The sequence below is a fragment of the Chanodichthys erythropterus genome, chromosome 11 (assembly GCF_024489055.1).
Source record: "Chanodichthys erythropterus isolate Z2021 chromosome 11, ASM2448905v1, whole genome shotgun sequence".
In the NCBI taxonomy this organism is placed as follows: domain Eukaryota; kingdom Metazoa; phylum Chordata; class Actinopteri; order Cypriniformes; family Xenocyprididae; genus Chanodichthys; species Chanodichthys erythropterus.
Window position 1 is genome coordinate 54,481,899 of NC_090231.1, and position 21,571 is coordinate 54,503,469.

At 37.4% G+C, this 21,571-nt stretch overlaps 1 protein-coding gene across 1 annotated transcript in view; it reads left to right on the top strand.

The window, feature by feature from the left end:
• Positions 1-21,571, top strand: part of trip4 (thyroid hormone receptor interactor 4) — a 77,522-nt gene that overhangs the window by 26,814 nt on the left and 29,137 nt on the right. Inside the window, exon 12 of the mRNA XM_067401429.1 lies at positions 11,120-11,222. Within this exon, the coding sequence (XP_067257530.1) occupies positions 11,120-11,222 (103 nt within the window). The remainder of the gene's footprint in view (positions 1-11,119; positions 11,223-21,571) is intronic.

The window sequence follows — 21,571 nt, forward strand, 5'->3', positions numbered from 1 at the left end:
ACATAACAGATAAAACTCACCATAGAAGAAGACGGTCATTGCTAAAACTCTTAATAGCATCCCTAGTCGTGCTATGAATTGCATTTTGACTTCTCTGAATGCAACATCACATAAAATTGAATACAAATTTTTTTTAGTTTGTTTTAGTGCCTAATCTTCTCAAAAGCACTGTTTTAAATGCTCATAATTGAAAGGCAACATTAGTACAGACATTAAGCAGTGTGTTGTAACCTAAAAACTACATGCACACAAAATTTAAGTCTTTTTTTTTTTATTATTATTTTGGTGAAGTTGTTGGAAAATCATGCTATTATTCTGCTTTAATCATTGATCATTGATATCACTTCCGGACACTCAAGTACTCCTCACCAGGTTCATTCTATAATTTAGGGTACATTTCATGTCCATTGATGATAATTATATAAATTTCTCCTCAGAAGTATCATATTTTATCCATTAAGAGAATGCATGCTATAATCTCACACCAATATTTTATGCACCCTGTTTTTCAGGTTAAAATTACCTTTACATCCTTTAAATTACAGTTTTTGCAGTGTCTGCTTTTTGAAGTGAGTGGGTCTTGGGTTCTATATTAAATGTATTTCCACCATCTAAATACCTTGGAAAAACAGTTTAAATTTAATTTTCTTTAAAAATAAGAAAATATTTCATTTTATTAATTTCTGCAAAAATTCTGTCAACTATGTTACCAACCTAACACCCCCCTGAAAACTAAAAAACGGGTTATCCCAAAACCGTGTGACCAGCATCATGAGATGTCATTTTCTTCTGTGGTGAATATTTTGAACACAGTATGGTAAATATCCTCTTAATTTGTTTTTTTTATATTTTATCTCCAATTACCTATTGTCAAGGAGTATATTAATTGCCTGTCAACTATGTTAGGTACGTTGTTATGGTTTGCAATATTTGTATGATTATATCAAGTAAACATTAAAATGTGAGGTTAACCTGATCAAGAAAATAACATTTGGTTGACCAAGCAAGGCCTGCCCTTGAAATTATGAGGCAAAATAATGAAATTGTCAACTATTACTTGCTATGTTTTGACAGATTTCTTTAAATTTTAAATATCTAGTCTGCGGCTTTTGCTATTATTTCTGGGTATTGTTTACATCCACACAGACTTGAGTTTTGCATGACATTCTTAAAACTACCAAATGATCTTTAAAGTAGATTTATGATAAAAATATTCTTGTCCTTAGTGATCGTACTGAGAAATGTACACATTGAACTGAACATATGGCAGAAAAGACCAAATTATTTATAAAATGACCCACCAGATTTTAGGGATGGACATATTTGACACACAGCATCATATCAAGTATTCTGACTTTTACTTAATGTTAATATTAATTCTTCTTATGATCTTTATTGAACACCACTTTAACATGATTTGCTGAAAGTAATCGGTTCGAGAATGTTAACATAGTGGGGTTTTGTCTAACTCGGCGTCTGGTGGATTCTTAGGCGACCTTGTTTTCTCATTGCATGTGGTTTGCTCTCAAAGGTGAGGTCATAGGCAAAGCTCAGGGGCCTGGAACTGAGCAAAACATTTGGGCTACATAAATCTTGCCACCAAAATAAATGACCTCATAAAAATCTATCATCATCTTGTGAAACTGCATTTTTCCCATTCGCTAAGCAATGATTTTCAGTAAGTGAAGGTCTGTCGAATGCTAATGTAGAACCTGCAATTCAGCCAGCTCTGGCTCCATTGGAAGCCTGTGTTTCATTTTGCTTTTGCATTTTCAGCAGGAGCCTGATTCAGTGACTCTTTTTAAACGAGGCCAATCAATGCATTACAGCAACGGTTTTTCCCCCTGCAGGCTGTTGCCCAGCTGGTCCTGGAAGTTTTGTGCTGCTGTCTCTGAGAGGTACATTACCTGTTCAGTATGCATTAAGGCAAGCGTTTACCATCAGCTTGATTGACACAGTGGCAGCTTGTGAAGCGGTAATAGCTGGACATGAATTTTCTTGTGGCTGAGACATAAATTATGTAAAAACACTAGTGGCAGTGTTGGACAGTGCTGTATAATTAATTTGCGCTCCAACTTGACACCAGTTGTGTTTGTGCATGAAGGAGTGTGTTTAAATATTAATCACTGCACAACTCTCCTTCTGGAGAGAGAGCAGCTCTGCCTGCCATAAATATACATAACTGCATTTCAAAAGTTTCCGTTTGTCTGGAGTTGTGTAGTCCTTCTGTGGTTTTGGCATTTTGAGTTCTAGTCATCTGCATTTACAACAAAACATAAAAATCTCTTTTATCAAAATCTGACAACATGAGAAAACCACATTCACATTTTGATATCAGCAGGGCTTTCTCCAATATAGTGCAAGATCCTATCCCCAATACACAGACTTGTCCCTTTTGGACCCCAAAGCGAGTCCATTGGCTGAGACATCTTTTTAAAGGGTTAGTTCACCCAAAAATGAAAATTCTGTCATTAATTACTCACCTTCATGTCATTCCAAACCAATAAGACTTTAGTTCATTTACAGAATGCAAATGGAGATATTTTTGATGAAATCTGAGAGCTTTCTGTCCCTCTATAGACAGCTACGCAACTACCACTTTGACGCTTCAAAAAGTTTGTAAGAGATCGTAAAACTAATCCTTATGAATCAAGGGTTTTAGTCCAGTTTTTCTGAAGAGACTTGATTGCTTTTTATGATGAACAGATTTAATTTTTGCTTTTACTCACACATATGATCAGCGACCATAAACAGAAGCTCAACCAAACATGTTAACTCATGAGAACAAACCTCTTGCGGTAGCTGCGTAACGTAGTTGCATAGCTGTCTATGGAGGGTCAGAAAGCTCTCAGATTTCATTAAAAAAATATCTTAATTTGTGTTTCGAAGATGAACGAAAGTCTTACAGGTTTGGAACAATATGAGGGTGAGTAATTAATTTTTGGGTGAACTAGCCCTTTAAGAGCTAATAGAAACTGAAACCAAATGGGTAGCACAGTAATTCTTTTTGCATACAAAATCAGAGTTATGTTCAGATCAAGCCTCCAACATGCTTCTGTTGCATTGTTTTCACCCTCTAATGAGTCTGCACAAATTGTGTAATATGCCTTTCAAACAAAAACAGTGCATTGGCGCTACATGAAAATAAACATGTAGATTTTATGTGGCGTTTTTGCTCATAGTTTCATGAAAAATGGCACATTATTTACAGCAGATTCTCACGATTAAAAAAAAAAAAAGCCCAATATCACAATAATCCATTGCATCGATCGCAAGATATTACTCACGGAGTGATGTAACGTACTTGGCTAAAAACATGTCTCTTATCTTTCCGGGATGCAATTTGTTATCCAATGCTTCCGGAACCATCCATGCTTGTTTTCCCACGTGGAATAACACAAATTAGGTATAATTTTAAAGCTTAGAAATGGCTTTTTAATACATCTAACCATTTTGATCAACTCTTAAAGAGTGCTGAGAAGTCCCTATAAACCGGAGTACCGCCCACGGGCGCGAGTAACGAAAAAATAATCATAATTTTCAAAACTACTGCCTTGATCAACACAAAATAGGTGTCATTTGAAAGCTTATAGTCTGATCTTTACAATGCATGTAGCCAATTCAATTTAACTAACCTAAGTAGTGCTGTTATTTGCTGATGAATAGAAAAAAAAAAATTATGAAATACTTTTTTGTACTATATACTGCAATGTGCCAAAAACATCATACTGAGCTGATAGTCATGTGTCATATGCCGTTTGAAAGGTCCCGTGGAGTAAATTACAACAAGCATAATTGTTTTGGGCTTCGACTAAACTTGAGCAAGTCATTGTACGTGAAGCCCCGCAAGACCCATATGTAAATAATATACGGATGCGGCATTTGTCACGTTTAACTTCACGTAACTTCATGAAAAATGCTCTGATTGTGGAAAATGGCACATCTTTATTTACAGCAGATTCTCACAATTAAAAGGTGGCCAAAATCAACATAATCCTTTACATCAATCACGAGATATTATAGTGTTACGACACATAAAACTACACTGGCGCTAACAAAAAACAAATATGTAGATTTCAAGTGGCATTTTCGCTTATAACTTCATGAAACATGCACAGATAGAAAATGTAGAAAATGGCACAGCATTATTTACAGCACATTCTCACGATTAAAATAATTTTGTTGATCACGAGATATTCCTCATGGAGGAACGATTCTAAAAATCGTCAATAGGGGGGTGTCAAGGACAGAAAAGCTTCCTTGGTTCTAAATGGTGTAACTTTTGATTACTTTATGCTATCACCACAAAACTTGATCCAGATGCAGCTCACATGTAGGAGAGCTTCACCAATAACTTTCCTCCAACATCAAGAATTTTCCTCCTACCTTATTTCCTTCTTGATTTTTGCATGTCAAATAAGAAAGATATGTAAAATTATCATTAAAATAATATGTATATTTTGTCTTTTCTCAGCAGTTTCTCAGCATGAGAATGTCCAAGTGTTACGTAATTTATATTTTCTAAAAATTTAAAAAGTGTTTTATCAAACGATACCTACCTTTTGACTCTCCTTGCTAAAGTTTTGGAGTTATGAGTCTTTACTTTTGTGTATGTCACTCAGAAAACAACAACTCTAAACAACTAAAAATGCCTTCAGGTCTTAAAGGGTTAATGTGACTTCTATTCAGTGCTTGATTATAAATGATGGATCATAATGTGAAAGGTGCAGTCAGATTTACTATTGTTCAGCAATTTTTCACTGTGGAATCCAGTCATTTCAATTGAAATCCATGCAGTCGGGAATTTTGTTTGAGAACGAAAGATTTCCCCAAGCAGATTTCAAGTTGGACGCTTTCATTTTCCGCGATGACCAACAAAAAGCTGGTTTGAAAGTCATTTGTAAAAGAAAGGGGAAAAAAAAAAATGCCATAAGTTGAGAATCTGTCAGTATTGACATAGGAGAGCTAACACTTCCATTAATTGGTCAAATGGGCATATTTATCGGTGGATGACGATCTCAGCCAACTGATCGGCCTATAATAGCAGCAAGAGCTCAAAAGGCTGTTCATTCTTCTCATCTTTTCATGGTGTATTCACTGTTAGCCGTCATGAAGCTGGAATGCTGCTCAGGCATTTCTCACTACAGCTCCCAGATGGTCTTTGGCTTGCAGGGGTTTACAGGCTTTTTTCCCCTTGTTTTGTTTTTTTGAAAAGGCTGCTGAGCTTTTTATGTTCCATTGAGGGTTGGTCTTATGCTAGTGAAGTACAACTGAAAATGCTGAAATAGAGCATGAAAGCAGTGATCCTGACAGCCTGCCTTTTTCTCCAATTCCCTTTCTGTTTGAAGGACCTCTTCCTTAGTGCTTCTCCTGTATCAGGGCGTCTGTGCCAATGAAGCCTTTTTATTTGGCCGAGATTGAGTGCAGCCAAGCGGCCCGGCCCTATTACCACTGCGCCACAGTGCAGGAGATTGCCTGCCTCTGTCATCTAATTGCGGACATCAGCTGAAAGGCTGTTTCTCTGCAGTGGTGAGCAGACAGCCAGTCTCAGATTCATTGCTCCATTGGCTAGTTAAAGCACCAGGCTGTCTTTGTTTGGGGACATGGGGAGGCTTATAAGCTATGGTGTGCTCTGTCTGTTCACTAATCTTATAATGTTCCCTGGCGAGGGCTGCTCACCCTTTGCTGCCCTCCTCTGCACTGGACAATATGAATCTCTCATCACAGTGCTTATAGCTGGAACACACTGGCAGAATCCCAGCCTAGAGGAAAAAATAACGTCTTTCCACTTATCTGGCACCATGTCAGCAGATAGTTGTGGCTGCACACACATTTTGCACTCCACTAGTGTGGTGTTTTGGAATACATGCGGAGATGGAGTGAGTTGTCTGAAATGCTTTTCGGTGAAGGGCTTTTGCATCATGCTTTCTGATTTGAAGAAATTTGGCAGGTTAAATACAATTTGAGCTCAGTCGACAGCATTGTGGCATTCTGTCAGTTACCGCAAGAAGGTAATATTGACTCATTCCTCAATATTTAAAGCGTTAGTTCACCCAAAAATGATATTTCTCATTAATTTCTCACCCTCATGTCGTTCCACACCTGTAAGACCTTTGTTCATCCTCGGAGCACAAATTAAGATATTTTTGACGAAATCCGAGGGTATCTGATCCACACATAGGCAGCAACATCATTGCACCTTTTAACGTCCAGAAAGGTAGTTGAAAACATGGTTAAAATAGTCCATGTTACTACAGTGGTTCAACCTTAATGTTATGAAGCGACAAGAATACTTTTTGTGTGCAAAACCAAAACAAAAATAATGACTTTATTTAACAATTTGAACCATTTTCATACGTAGTAAACTCAGTGCAGATTTCTGTGTTTACGTCCAAACGCCGACTTATTTTTGTTTACTTTTTGTGCACAAAAACAATTCTCGTCGCTTCATAACATTAAGCTTGAACCACTGTAGTCACGTTGACTATTTTAACTAAATTTTTAACTACCTTTCTGGACGTCAAATTGTGCAATGACGTTGCTGCCTATGTGTGGATCAGATACCCTTGGATTTAATAAAAAATATCTTAATTTATGTTCTGAAGCTACGATCAACTTAACCTTACGATGCTTTTGGGAGACGCAGCCCAGAATGACTTCTTTAGTTTAGCAAACAAATCGATCGACTGGGTGTAAATATCATTCACTTTCATGTTTCAACTTTCAATCGCTCAATGCTATTGCTGCTTCTGCAAACCGCTGATCAATGCTGATTGTCTGATTTCTTCAAGCCGTTGTATTTACCATGTTTACTATGGTTATGGTTAGCGCGCATAGTCTTTTGCATTACAAATAAATATTTCTGCCTTATACAGTGATCAGAATCCACATTGGATCACAAACAGAAGTTATTTCAAACACTTGCTGCTGTCTGAAAACGAGTTTTTAGCTAAAATGATTTTAAGTCTTTAATGCTGATGTTAGCTGGTATATGAAATCATCTGCGGCGCTACCTTCTCCAGACTCAGATAAACTCCACCTTTGTTCGTAACTGCTTCCTCAAGCCTCAGCTGCCTGCTTTGGACCAAGGTATTTGGCGGGCCCAAAAGCCCTGGCCATTGGCCCAGAGGAGGCCCGTCCAAACCCCGGAAGTGACAGTGGAATGCGACTGGCCTTGGCACGCACTATCACCTTTGGCCCGAGAGTGGAAACGCAGCTTTTCTTTCATGATACATAAAAGAAGTTTCTACTTGAAGATTCTACTAGTCACTCTTTTTCACACAATAACGATGAATGGGGATTGGAGCTTTCTGGCTTCAAAAAAGCATTATAAAAGTAACATGATAATAGCCGACATGACTTGTGCACTATGTTCCAAGTCTTCTGAAACTACACTTGCATTGTGTGATAAACAGACCAGAATTTAAGTCATTTTTCGCTGACAATTGTCCTATCCTCTAGTCAGTGAGTTGAGAAACCAGAGTAACAGATCTGTCAGATTTGTGAATGAATCATTCATGCTGGTTTCATGAACCAGATTAACCAATTCAATTATGATACCTCAATTGACTCTGAGGCTACGTCATGAGTTCTCCAAGGAAAGCAGGGGTGGATGTAGAGATTTTCAGTGAATATCTTGAAATTTCATTCTGTTCCTGACACAAAGATGTCATAAAACAGCAGAAGGCTAATATTGACTTGTGAAGTAGTGCTCAGACTCATATGAACTGGTGAAGGTTGGTGAATGATCACCGAATTGTCATTTTTGGGTTAACTGTTCCTTGAAATCTGCTATATGTAATTTGTAAATAATGACTGTTTCCAATCCAAATAGGTTTCCCCATCACTGTCACCATTTGCCAAATTTATGCAAATAATCCTGCCACAAACTCATACTTGGCTCAGAAGTTTACTTTAAGTTCATCCACCTAAAACAGTCTAAAAATACACACTTAACATTTCTGCTTTGAAACCTATACTTCCAAAATGGAAATGTGCTTTTTCTGATCTTCCTTACAAACTGATGAACAGAACAATCTAACATTATTTTCTGTATTAAATGGGAAGCATGCTACATATGCCTTCAATATAACTTAAGTTATATTTAATCCACAATATTACTTTAATGGCTGATGTTCAGATTGTATCTTATCTCAGCGATACTACTGGAGCTTTTGAATGTAAGCCCTTATTCTGTAGATGGATATGGATTTGACATGCCTTTTCAATTAGTCAGGTATTGAAACTGTCACGCGGGGGAGGGGAGAACTGGCCAGTAGAGTTCAGCAGCATTAAATCCTAATTAGCCATGGAAGGATGAAAGGGAAACATTTTTGAGTTCATTCTTTGATCAAGATTAGATTCTGAACATTAGCCATATATATCCCCTCCATTGTGTGTATAGGCTTTTTTTCTTTTCTTTTTTTGTTGAATTTGAGATTAGTTCCTTTATATCAAACAAAGTCCATCTTCTCTTGCTTTTATTCACTGTTTAATTTGAGATACATATAGAGGCTTTATGAAGGTTGTCTAACAAATAAGAAGACTGAGGCAATCCATTCAAGGAAGCTATTAAGGAATAGTGCTGTAGTCTTTTGTTCAGTAATCCTCCCACTGGCCCATCATGCAATCTGTCATCCTTTTAAATGAGTCTTAGCCCACACTCTTAATCTTTGAACTCTGCAGTTATATATTCAGCATGAAATCAAAATTGAAGCTGTTTACTTTTTTAAAGGGTTAGTTCACCCATAAATGAAAATTCTCTTATTTATTACTCACCCTCATGTCGTTCCACACCCATAAGACCGTCATTCATCTTCGGAACACAAATTAAGATATTTTTTGATGAAATCCAAGATGTATATGACTCGTCCATAGACAGCAATAATCAATCACTCTATAATTGCTCTGCATTTGAAATTACTTTCTGTAGGGTGAGCAATATGCCAAAATCTTATTTCGCAATATTGATTAGTTTTATTTCACGATAATGATATGTATTGCAATATAGTTATTTTTATTTATTTTATTATAAATAAGAACAAATAACAAAAGAAGCAATCAATAGGACAAAAAAGATATAGATAGACAGCAGTTGGTATATTAGGCTGCTGTCACTTTAAGACCAAATGCATAGATATTATATACTATATAATATATTGACACATATCTGATTTCTTTCCCAAATGTTTCGTTGACTATTGGTTGACCGATGTGGATTTTTTTTGATGGTTGATCAGGGTCACCGATGGCCAATATAAAGGCAATATATGTATGTTATTTAGGCCATGCAGACTATTGGATAATGTTAACTAATAGCCATACAGTTACTTGTTCTAACAGCAAACTATTTATTTAGATTCAAATTGGCCAATTCTCATTTTGCCCTGCCTTCTTCTGGAACCCTGTTTTCACAATTCAATCACTTTCACATAGATAAAAATCAAGTCCCACTATATTTTTTTCCTTTGTTGAATATTGTTTCTTTCAGAAGTGTTAAATTAAATGTATAAATAATTTGGGTTTCATGTTAAGCCATTAGGCTGATTTATAGTTCTTCTGTATTTGCTGCATTTGGGAACAAAACAATGTAGCAATCTAAACTACCGACTTTACAGAAAAACGAAACTACGGTGAAACATCAGAGAAAACAGCTAGTTGCACCCCTAGCTATATGGTGAAATAGCTTGTTACATTAAAGCTTCATAATTGTTTTATAAATAGTAAATATTTAAAATAGTCTGCCGGTTCTGTGTGTTCTAATTAGTTTCAATACATTATTTAGCAAACAAAGAAATCTCCAAAAGAGGCACAACATTAAATTATAATGTGAGACAGTTGCCGTAACACTGACAACTATTTATGATCACTGTCACTGTTTTCTATTTTTCACACCATTTACTGCTGCTTCTGATGTTGCAGCTGTACAGTTTTATTTGTTCAGTTATTCCAAGTATTATTTTTCCGTAATCTGTATTATGGTTGTCTGTTTGTCTGTCCGTCTGCCTGTCAGTTTGTTTTACCCAGTGGTTCTGGGCTGTTTTTGCCTTAAGGGATAGTTCATCCAAAAATGAAAATTTGATGTTTGTCTGCTTACCCCCAGGGTTATCCAAGATGTAGGTGACTTTGTTTCTTCAGTAGTACACAAATGATGATTTTTAACTCCAACCGTTGCAGTCTGTCAGTCATATAATGCATGTCAATGGGAATTCCCTTTAAGGACCCAGATTTTACACAGATATTTTTTGACTCCCAAATGGAGTCCCAATTATCCCAAACTATCAAAATAGTTTTTAATATATTTAGCATATTTATAATTTTGTTCATGGGTTTTGATGATGATGAGGGCATGTTATAGACAACTTGCTCATGTTGGCATCTAGAGAACTCATAGTAGAGTTTTAGTGGATGCATTTCCATTGACATGACTACAAAAGGTATATTTGTCCTTGCATTTGTCACACCGCAAGACTATTTTAAAGGTTATTAAATGCTAAAAAAAAAAAAAAAAATGTCTTTTTTTATTCATATTTTATACATTTGAAATATTTCATGTAAGGTATGCATTTCTAAATTTTAGCAACTTGACCTTATATTATTTAATGTTGAAAAAAGTCCATGTTCAGCCTTTCATCTGCTGATCTTGAAGCAACATTTCCCCACAAGAAATTCAATCAGATATGTGGGCGTATCACAACACGAGTGTGAGTAAATCTAGCAGTGGCTGAATTTATCCACATCTCCTGCGAGACAACTCAAGTATGCAGAGGGACCTCATATCTGCAGCTCTCTTAAAAGCCCTGATTGTGTCAAGCTCTCTTTGCCGCTTTTAGTGTGGGGGTGGGGGGAGGAAATAGTGCTGTGAAAAGCTTGTGCTTCTTGAATGCCGTGATACAATCATACGACTCTCTGATGGTCGGGAGGAAATAAGATGACCTGTGCCTTCCCCCGACAGATTAGATAGATGTCACCTTTCTTATGAAAGTGCCAGTCAATTTCGCCTCTCCTGTGTGCTGCCTATCAATTACGGGGAAGAGAAGCCTTTCAAAGCAGCTGTGCTTTCTGTGCGTGGTAACCAAGTGGCTGAACACGGCTGATTGTTTCCTCTCTCTCTTTTCAGTATCCCCAGATCAGCGAGGAGTCGACTTCTCCATTTGTCTTCATTTGCTCCAACCCCCAGGAGTTGGTGGTGAAATTTCCCATGAAAGGGAAACACAAGATTTGTAAGTCCTGCCTGCCTCTTTTCATGTACCAGCTCTAGTTGTTCACACTTTCTACACGCTCACATTTAAACACATGCATAAAACCCAGTGAGCAGCCTACGGAGACAGCAATTTTAAGCACCATATAGGCCACTACACACATGAAGGTAGGCAAATTCATTATGCTGCCCCCAAAAAAAGATTCTTTTAAACCAAATTCATAGACAACATCGAATTCAGTACTGTGCAGAAGTCTTTAGGCGCTTCACAAAAACATCTATTTTAAAGGGATCGTTCACCCAAAAGTGAATATTATCCCATGATTTACTCACCCTCAAGCCATCCTAGGTGTATATGTATATCTTCTTTCAGACGAACACAATCGGAGATATATTTAAAAATATCCTTATAATGGTTGTGAATGGGGCCCAAATTCTGAAGACAAAAAAAATGTTAATAAAGGGTTAATAAAGGCCTTCTGAAGTGAATCGATGCATTTGTGTAAGACAAGTATCCTTATTTAAAACTTCATAAAGTAAAATAACAAGCTTTCGTTGGGACGGCCATATGCATTCGGCGTACGTCCAAAAAGCGTTAACTTCCGCGACATAGTACACAATGCCATGACATTTTACACTACGGCATGACATACAACGCATAGTACGTCATGTCATTGTGTACTATGTCGTGGAAGTTTATGCTTTTTGGTTCTTTAAGATGTTTATATACAATTATGTATATTATACAGTATTTGCCAAAGTAATGTTTGGAAATCTAAAATGGCACACTAAAGCAAAAGATATAAATAAACATCTTAAAGCAAATGTTTTTCTATGAAAAGTATTTAATGTACTTTTATATAGTACTGTATATCCTTCAAAGAGAAGGCAATCAGAAAAAAAAAAAAAAAAAAAAATATATATATATATATATATATATAATGTATATGTATATGTATATGTATATGTATGTATATGTATATGTGTATATATATATATATATATGTATATGTGTATATATATATATATATATATATATATATATATATATATATATATATATATATATATATATATATATATATATATATATATATATATATATAATATAATTTGTTGTTACATGAAGCAAAGGCAGTGTTGGTTTATAATAATCTTGTATTTTATGTGTTGTGATTTGAGTATAATGTCATTAGCTTAACTTGCTAATGCCAAACTCTATTAGTTTTTCAGCCCATCTAGACTGTAGACATTGAGGCAGTTCACTAGGTTTTACGACAGAGCTATGATTTTGCACACCATCTTTTACTGTAACTGTTGTTACGTGGTATTCAAAATTACATTTTCATAATTACCTTTTTGTAATGGCTGTTTGTTTACACCATTCTTTTCTTGCAATATGTCATACATTGTTGCTGGTGAAATCTTCCTTGAATGGTAAAAACAAGCTGCTTCTTTTCATGTGTTGCACTGGTCATTCTTATCATTTAAAGGGGACCTATTATGGGCCATTTTACAAGATGTAAAATAAGTCGCTGATGTCCCCAGAGTGTGTATGTGAAGTTTCAGCTCAAAATACCCCACAGATAATTTTTATAGCATGTTAAAATTGCCACTTTTAATGGTTGAGCAAAAACGAGCCGTTTCAGTGTGTGCCCTTTAAATGCAAATGAGCTGCTGCGCTCAGCCTAAGAGGGCGGAGCTTCAAGAGCTCGTTCACTGGTGACCGGATTCAGTCAGGACACACTATAATGTCAGAAACTGCGAATATATGCTGCATGGAGATAGAACAGGTATAGTTTAGTTCAATTACGGTTATAACTTAGATTGTCTTGTTTTTATCCACGATATTAGTACAAGTCTGTTGTACCGTCCGAATGATGGCCAAAACTTTACAGATGAGTTTTATGATGTTTATTGTACTTCACACAAAAGATGAATCATCAGTTTTCACTCTAGAAAATCTTAGTAAGAGCTTAATAAAACAGTGCAAGTGTCCATAAAATATTATCCATAAACTCTCTCTCTCTTCCTTGTATTATTATCACCAACATAGCGAAAAACACAGAAACACTCGTTACAACTAACAGTAAACAAATATATTAAGATCTTAAACCTTTCGGGTGGTGCTTAATAAATTTTATACCCGTAAATAAACTCAGATGAACTGTAATAAAGTGCCCTCACCTTCATTACTGCTGTATCCAGTATCACTCTGGAGGCTGTAAGCTGGATCACGAACAGTTTTTACTTGTATATCCTTGAGTAGCACATTTTTAGCAGTCTTTGTTTTGTTTTGTCCCTTTTGTATTGATATTCGTTCACTAAGCAGTCCAGTGTGAAATGATTCGCGCAGACATAAAGGAATTTCGACAGAACTGAGGGAGCATTTTCCTGGAAAACCAAATTAATCCACCTCGCTTTCAGCAGCTCAGATTTAGGTTGTAAATGAAAAGAGCTATGTGGATTAATCCATCCAGCTGCAGAACACCTAAAACGTTTGGGAGACGTTCTCGTCAGTGAAGCAATTGCGGACTCGCTGTGAACTCGCTCAGGGTGATTCTATGTTCAAACGTCAGTGTCTGTCAACATTTGTGGGCGGGGCCTGTGGCTTTTGTGACGTCACACTGCCAGGGATCGGGAAACGGCTTGTTCTGAGACACTGCTTATGATTTATGGGGATTATAAAAAAAGGAGTGGGTGGATTTTTATCACTATAGGGTGGTTGTGTACACACACTGCCAACACACGTTTATGTCCAAACCAAGTGAATTTTGCATAATAGGTCCCCTTTAATGTTTATTGTTGTCTTCACTATCATCATTTAGCTTTGGTTCCCTTAGGTTATGATCAAGTTGTTTTGTTAATTTGATTTATGCCGACAGATTTTCACATTGTGGATGTCCAAACAATCACATCTTTAGGCATTGCAAATAACATATTTGATTTGCATGAGTTTGAAAAGAGAACCATTCAATTACCATAAAAATATCCTATGGAAAATCAATGGTAATATTGTGGAGATTTTACCATAGTGTATGTTACATTATTTTTTTTGTAGCGGCCATGAAGATCGAAGAAGGTGATTAATGTAAAAATACATTACAAGTGAAACAAATAATTGTCGATCTGAACAAAAGACAAATGCACTCCAGCTGGTCCTTTCCTCTGGGCATTTCCTGGGTTTGACGTCACAGATCAGAATAGTTGCTAATGAAGTGTTTAGGACTGTGTATGTTCTTGTGGTGCCACCAGCCAGCTTCAGAGTGATAAGTCACATTGCATTCATCGGCCAAAAAAAAAACCTTATGGCAGTGTACTTCTGGGAGGTCCTGCACCAGCTGAGAAGCTGCCATTGAGATGAATGGGAATGCTAACTGATGAATGTTAGCTTTTTTTCTGGGAATGATAGAACCTCTTGTTCTAGCCACAAGACCCACATTTTTGCCACCAGACCTCATAAAAAAACTTATATTATGAAAGAAACATCACTTTGTTGTCCAACGAATTTTAACGTACAGATAGTTCATGCACTGTTTATATCTACAGTCTTGTTTGCAGCAAATCTCCACTATTAATGAAGGTTGTTTGGTGCCATTTTCCCAGCCATTCTTCACAGCAGCCCAACTGTCAACAATGGTGCTATTTCACGGTACAGACTGGAAGTATTTCACACTTGGACAGTATCTGTGTGACAGTTTCTTCTTAATCACATGCATACATTCTTTTCTGGTTAACCCACTTAGCTTCTTAGATAAAAATGGTCAATTAATTATATAACTAAATTTGTGAATTCTCAGTTGGAAAGCATCTCTGACAAGCATGGGTGATTGCTTTTACAAGAGCACTGGCGACTCGGTGTTCGGATTCTTTTGTTTTCACATAAAGGAAGCACAAAGCCAGGCCCTCAAAAGCGATCCTTCCTTCTCACATTCAAAGCTCCCTTTTTTTCTCCACTGGCTTTTCATATCGTAATGGAGAATTTTATATCCATTTTGACCTTGTGTCTAGCCACCGTTTCCCATTCATTTTCATTCTCTCCTAAGCTGCCCGAGCTCTCAAGAGAGCCGACCTCAATGAACTCCTCATGGGGTGAATGGGGGAGGAGATATGGACTGATAAGCTTGGAGTCACCACAGAGATGTTCTGCCCTTTACCTCTTCCGTGTCTTCTAAGGTTTATCCAACGTTAGGGTCAATGTGTCACCCTCCTTGTCCTGCACATGAACAACTTTGTCTCTAATCTATTGTCCCAAACAGGATAGTGTATGGATTAGCAATCAAAAAAAGATTGCTATTTAAAAAAGCTATTACAGAAAACTGACTTGCATAATAGAAAACCATCCATCTACCCCTCATTGTTGCTAGAATTGCTGATATTTAGATGTGGCAAATGTGGACTCTGTCATTCCATTACAACTAAATTTCCATTCGCTGATTAAAACAACTGTATTAAGAGCTGTGTGGGAGCTGAGGTTTCTGTTTATCAGGCACCCAAATCTTTTATCCTGTCATTTCATCTCCGCACTGAAGGTCACCCTCGCTGCACCGAGCTATCGGAGATATCCTGATGAGTGGCTTCAGCCATGTGTGAATATTGCAAGTTCACATCAGTGATTCTGTTACATGCCAGCCTTTTAAAGGGTAAAGGTTGTCTCACTCTTCTTGCTTTATTCAAATCAATACGGCTTCAATATCCAAACAAGCGTGCCTTGCAAGCTGTATGCATTAATAATATGCAGCCCAGCTTCTAGCATGCCATGCTGAACTGCTTTGCTGAAGGATGGACTTGATGGTAGATGATCTATTTATTTCCTGAAAGGAAGCCTTTTGTCTCTTTTAACCAACCGTAGCGAACAAAGATTTATTTTAATAAACGGGCCACCTTTTTTGCTTCTGGTGACTTACAGCCTGGTTTTCGACTATTGGAATATCTGCTTCACTTGGCAACTTATTCTAGCCAAGAACAGGCCAGTTAGACCAGGAAGAGATTGTCCGACCAGAATGTAAAGCGACTGACCACAGTTTGTTTAATTTTACCATACTGTTAAAGGGCAAATTTGTTAGTAGGTGTAACTGGTAGTGTTGTAGTCAAGACCACCTAATCCGAGATCAAGACCAATACATGTTGAGACCAAGACAAGACCAAGACCAATGCAGGGCAAGACAGTCGAGACTAAGACTAGACCAGCAATCCTTAACTTTATCTAAAAGATCCATATTACCACCTGAAAAATGACTTGTTTTTAAATGACTTGAAATCATTAACAACAAAATTCATCTTTGCACGGCAGAGGTAGCACAGAAGCTGCATCTGTATTAATAAAATTACAAATGCATTTAAACAATGTTGAGAATAATGTAATAAAATTTTGTTTATGTTTGTATAAAAGCAATATAAAGTTTAAAATTGTGCTCAAATGCTCATGTGATATTGCTTAATTATATCAAGTTATAATATAAAAATCCAGATCTCATACAAGTACATTTTTGCAACAATAACTTGAATTTTGTGAGCATTTGTATTAATTTTGGTAACATTTTTGACCCAATCCCTTATTAATTTCTGACCTAGCACATTAAATAAATCAAATTGCAAATTTCATTATTGATTGCATCTGAAGCAGGAAATTTTACACCCAATCACATTAATGATGTTAATAAATTAATTCGATAATGCACCGGCAATTTAGTGTTTAGAAATTCCTGCAGTGGTGGTCTTGACCAGTCTTGAAACAAAATCCTGAGTCCTCTCAGTCTAAGACCAAGAAAATACCGAGTATAAATGCGGTCGGGACCAAGACAAGACCAAGACCTTCAAAAAAAAAGACCTTCAAGACTGGTCTTGAGTTCTACAACACTAGTAACTGGCATTTACATATTTCTGATGCTCCACAAATGTCGCAAATCCGAACATACAGTTCGACCAGTGTAGTTTCATTGACTAGCAAATGACTTTTAGTGATTTCAATGAATAATTCAGACATACTGACTTTGGAGTTACTGGTTAGTGTCAGTTAACCAAAAGAGAACTGATGATTTCTTCCCCCACAAATTTGAGAAATTGTGGACTATTTCACAGACTCTGAAAACAAAGTGAGATATACTGTTCTGCTCTTGGATATGTAGTTATTGAGCGCTCTTACCATATTTAAGTCCATTCGTAAAATTCTGCCAGATTGTCCTACACAATCGGTGCAGAAAAGTGTACAAAATCACCCACCAGTTACCTCACCACCCACCAGCTACCTTACTAAGGGGCTCCAGTAGCCTGAGGCCATGAGCTTCCACTGTTATCAGGCTTTGATTTTCTCCCTGCAGTGCCCTTGTTCCTTCACTTTTTTTTCCTTTCATTTCACCACAACCTTTTTTCATTCTCTTCCATAGGGTAAGTAAAAAGAGAGGTTTTGATTTATTCATGGACTCCTTTTTTATATTCATGTATTTTCCAGGGCTATCTGGGTGCGGTGGAATTTCTTGCTTCAGCAGCTGCTGGGATGCTCAACAGAAATCGGGTTTCAGGTCTATTGAGCCTTGCGGTGGGGGAAGGGAATGTGTATTGGGGGTGGTTATATATTACCCAGGAAATGTGCAGCAGGCTTCAGAGGTGACAGGCTGTGTTTATTACAGATCTGTCACACAGCTAATGGGCAGCTGGGAACTGACTGCTTCACTAATGTGAAGGAGAAGCGTGCAGTGAACAAGAGGACTTTAGTGCTCAGAGAAGGGCTTCCTCCCCCTCTTTGCCCTTTAAACTCAAAGCAGTGATAGTGATCCTCAAACTGGCAAAAGGTGAATGAAATCACAGATTTCAAACATTGCTCAGGTGTTATAACACTGCATGTTAGTGGCTGAGTAGTCACTTAGCAGATGAGTTTATCCAAAACTGCAGAAAATACTGGCAGGTCTCAGAAGGAATCATCTGAAGGACCTTTTTGGCATTTATGCTGATTTAGGGTGGAATTTTCAGACTTTGGACAGAAGTTATAACTGTATCCTAGTAGGCAAGTAGTCACTTAGCAGATGAGTTTTTCCGAACCTAGTTACAGCAGATCTTTTTAAATTGTGTAAATGGAGCTGAGAATCAAAACATATATACAGCCAGATCTGTAGAGTTGGGTGGGTCCAGATTTGTCTTGGCCTTGTACTAGTCATTGTGATTTTGCCAAGTAAGACCAATTTTGCTAGTCCTGAAAGAAAAGAATCTAGACCAAACCTTGACGTAAAGTAATCCTGAACACAAGTATCTTGCACATACCTTGTTTTCTGTTCTTAAATGACACATTTATGAATTGGAAAACAACCGGAATACATTTGTGTATACAGTATACAGCCTAAATATATAATAGGTCAGCTTGTCAGATTCTTAGGAAGTAGAGGAGGGATGGATAAGCTTGTTGAATTTCCACTCCCCTACCCAAAAGTTTTTCCAGGAACTTGTCCTACTTGGCACAATCATGGTGTCCGTACATTATTACAGGGACAATCCCCCTGGAGAAAAACCTTGGGTTAAGTGCCTTACACAGTGATGTCGGTTCATAGCTCATTCCTTACAAGGCTTGAGCCGGCAACCTTCCAGTACTTACTACTTTACACCACCCCCTTTTGCAGGTGGGTGAACACAAGAGATTATACAACATTTTCATGTTCGGAGAGAACCAATGTTTTTGAGAAAATGTTGAGTTGGGTTTTTACTTTAGAACTTTGCAGAAATTAAAATTAGGCTATGATGGTTAGAAGTACAGTCTGTTCAGTAGTTAGTGCTGTTGGGTACCCTCGTGCAAATTGTTCGCACTGTATTTCAGTGGGGGAAAAAAGCTAAATTATGTTGATATATTTCCTATTGAAACATGAAGTTTGAGTGGGATATATCAAAAGAAGAGTCTCTTTTAGCCAATAGGTTTTATTTTTGTTGCAGTCATGAACCATGATTTGCTGCTTGCAGATTGGATTCCACAGAGCATTTGATTGAACAAAAATTTTACAACATGAGTTTGGTCAGTTTTTCCAGAAGAGAAAGCCTGTAAATTGTCAGCACAAGCACAAAGCGAATTTAATGGCAATACAGCTCATTGAATGGGCTCTACTTCTATCCCTCACAGTCTCCTTTTCATCCGTGTAACATTAAATGTGGTGTTTACTCTGAAAAAGATCTGTTAATGTTTCTTAGTAACTGAAAACTACTTGTCCTGGAGGCCATGTGGAATAGAGTTTAAGAGTTTAATAGCTGGCTACTTTTCCAAGCTCCCACACAGAGTTGTTCACTCGTATCGTGGTTTGTGATCAAAATATCAACAAGCGGTTTTGATACGCTTGTATATCTGTCTCCGTGATACAACCCTTCAGTGCTAAAAAGACGTAATAGCTTTTATACTGAGTGCTACATAAACACATAAAAGATGTGTGTACGTGAAAAGAGAATGGGAGGGAGACTTTTCAGCACTGCCAGGAAAAACCAAGCAAGCAAACCTTTGAAGGTCCTGTGCACTCAAGCAACAATCCAAGAATGTAGTTGGTATTTGACTATGAATTGAAATGGACTTAGCTTAGCATGAAATGTAGATAAATAACACAATTAGACCTGGGTCCTGTTCTTTAAGGCCTTGACACACAAGCCGATGATTGGCTGTCGATGAGCATCTGTTGGGCTAGTTTTTGTGGTGTGTTCCACATGTCTGTGACAGTTCGGCCGATTCAGCCTGTTGAATCGGCGTTGGGGCTATTGGTGAGAGAGATCGCTCTGATTGGCTGTTCAGTTTAGCAAACGAATCTTGTGCATGAGAATAAAAGCAAAAGTGATGAAAGCTAGCAAAGAAGTCAAGACGGCACAGATAGAAGGCTGTTCTAATTTTATGTCATCTTACCTGAGCATTCTAATGCGCAAATATTTTCATAACAACATGAAGTAATCAACATGATTGATATTCAGAATAGTAAGCAAGTGCTGCTTTGTTTACGGTTTGTATATCTGCAGTCCTAGTTTTGGTTTCACTTTTTGAATGACGAATATAAACTATTGATGCTTGCTGATATAGACCGTTATTTCCTTAAATGCAGACACGGAACGCACATGCTAGTTGGCAGTTGGCTGTAGTTTTTGCAGTGTGTTCAAGACACGGCTGACGCGAGGCGACAATACAGTCGGCTTTCGTCACTGATAGTTTTTTGATGCTAGCTTGGTGTGGCATGGCCTTTAAACTCAGTTTTGTCTTGTGTTGTTTTCATCAACTAGTTTTTAAAAGCAGTGGCACAACTGTGAGGGTTACCAGCATTCTTAAAATCTTAAGAACAATAGATTTGTAATTAGGGCTGCAACAACAAATCGATAAAATCGATAAAATTCGATTATTAAAAGAGTTGGCAACGAATTTCATTATCGATTCGTTGTGTCGCGCGACTATTACGCCTCTCAATCAGACGCGGAGATATTTGAGTATAAAAAATGCGCGGTTGAGCGAGAAGCAGAGCGGAGCAAAAATAAATAAATAAATAGCAGAGCGGAGGTAGAGAAAACACCATCGGAGATACCTGTAACATTGTTCTGTACAGGCGCGCCGTTGGCACCGGGGACGGGGCAGTCAGGACCCCCGCAGTTTTGAAAAGACAGAAACCGACCCCCGCACTTTTGATACGGGCTGCTTCAATCAGTCACACTATATCATCTCTTGGCTTTGGATATTTTCTTTCAAATGAGACCATTTTCACGTTTCTGTGAGCTTTCGTTCATAAATAATCAACTATTTTGTCGCGGATGTGAACAGGAAATGCGCTCTCAAACGAGAAACACGCGATCTCCAAACAATCGATCAAAGCGTGCTAACGTTTTAGGACAGGTCGATGGTATATAAAACATGCCCGAACATTAGCGTTTGTTAATCAAGCCAAACCGTCCATTCAGAAACCGAGAATTTGACCACTTGACAAGGTAAGGAGGCTGATCTCTCAGGTTGATGCGCGAGCTTGACTGAAGTTTTCGTGAGGATTTAAGGTTTATGGACTGTTTTGATTTTGGTAATTACATCTTGAAAGATAAAAGCATTGATGGCATCTATAAAATAGATATCTGAAAGCGAAACGAAACAACTCGTCCAGTAAAGAGGACGCACGAGAGGAGAGCTGTGCGTTTAATTGGTATGTGTACTGTAATACTGCATTTATATTGCTTATCAGTGGCATACATTTCGATCGCGAAAGTGAAAATCCAAAAGATTATGACTAAAACTAAATCAAAATTTGCTGTCAAAATTAACACTGATTTGTTGTCATGTATTTATTCTGTGCTTTGTCCTTATCGGTTATTGTTGACAAATATATTTTTGTTTGTTGTACTTAAAATTTCATTTTAAAGTTTTTTATAGCACTTGGTCATCTT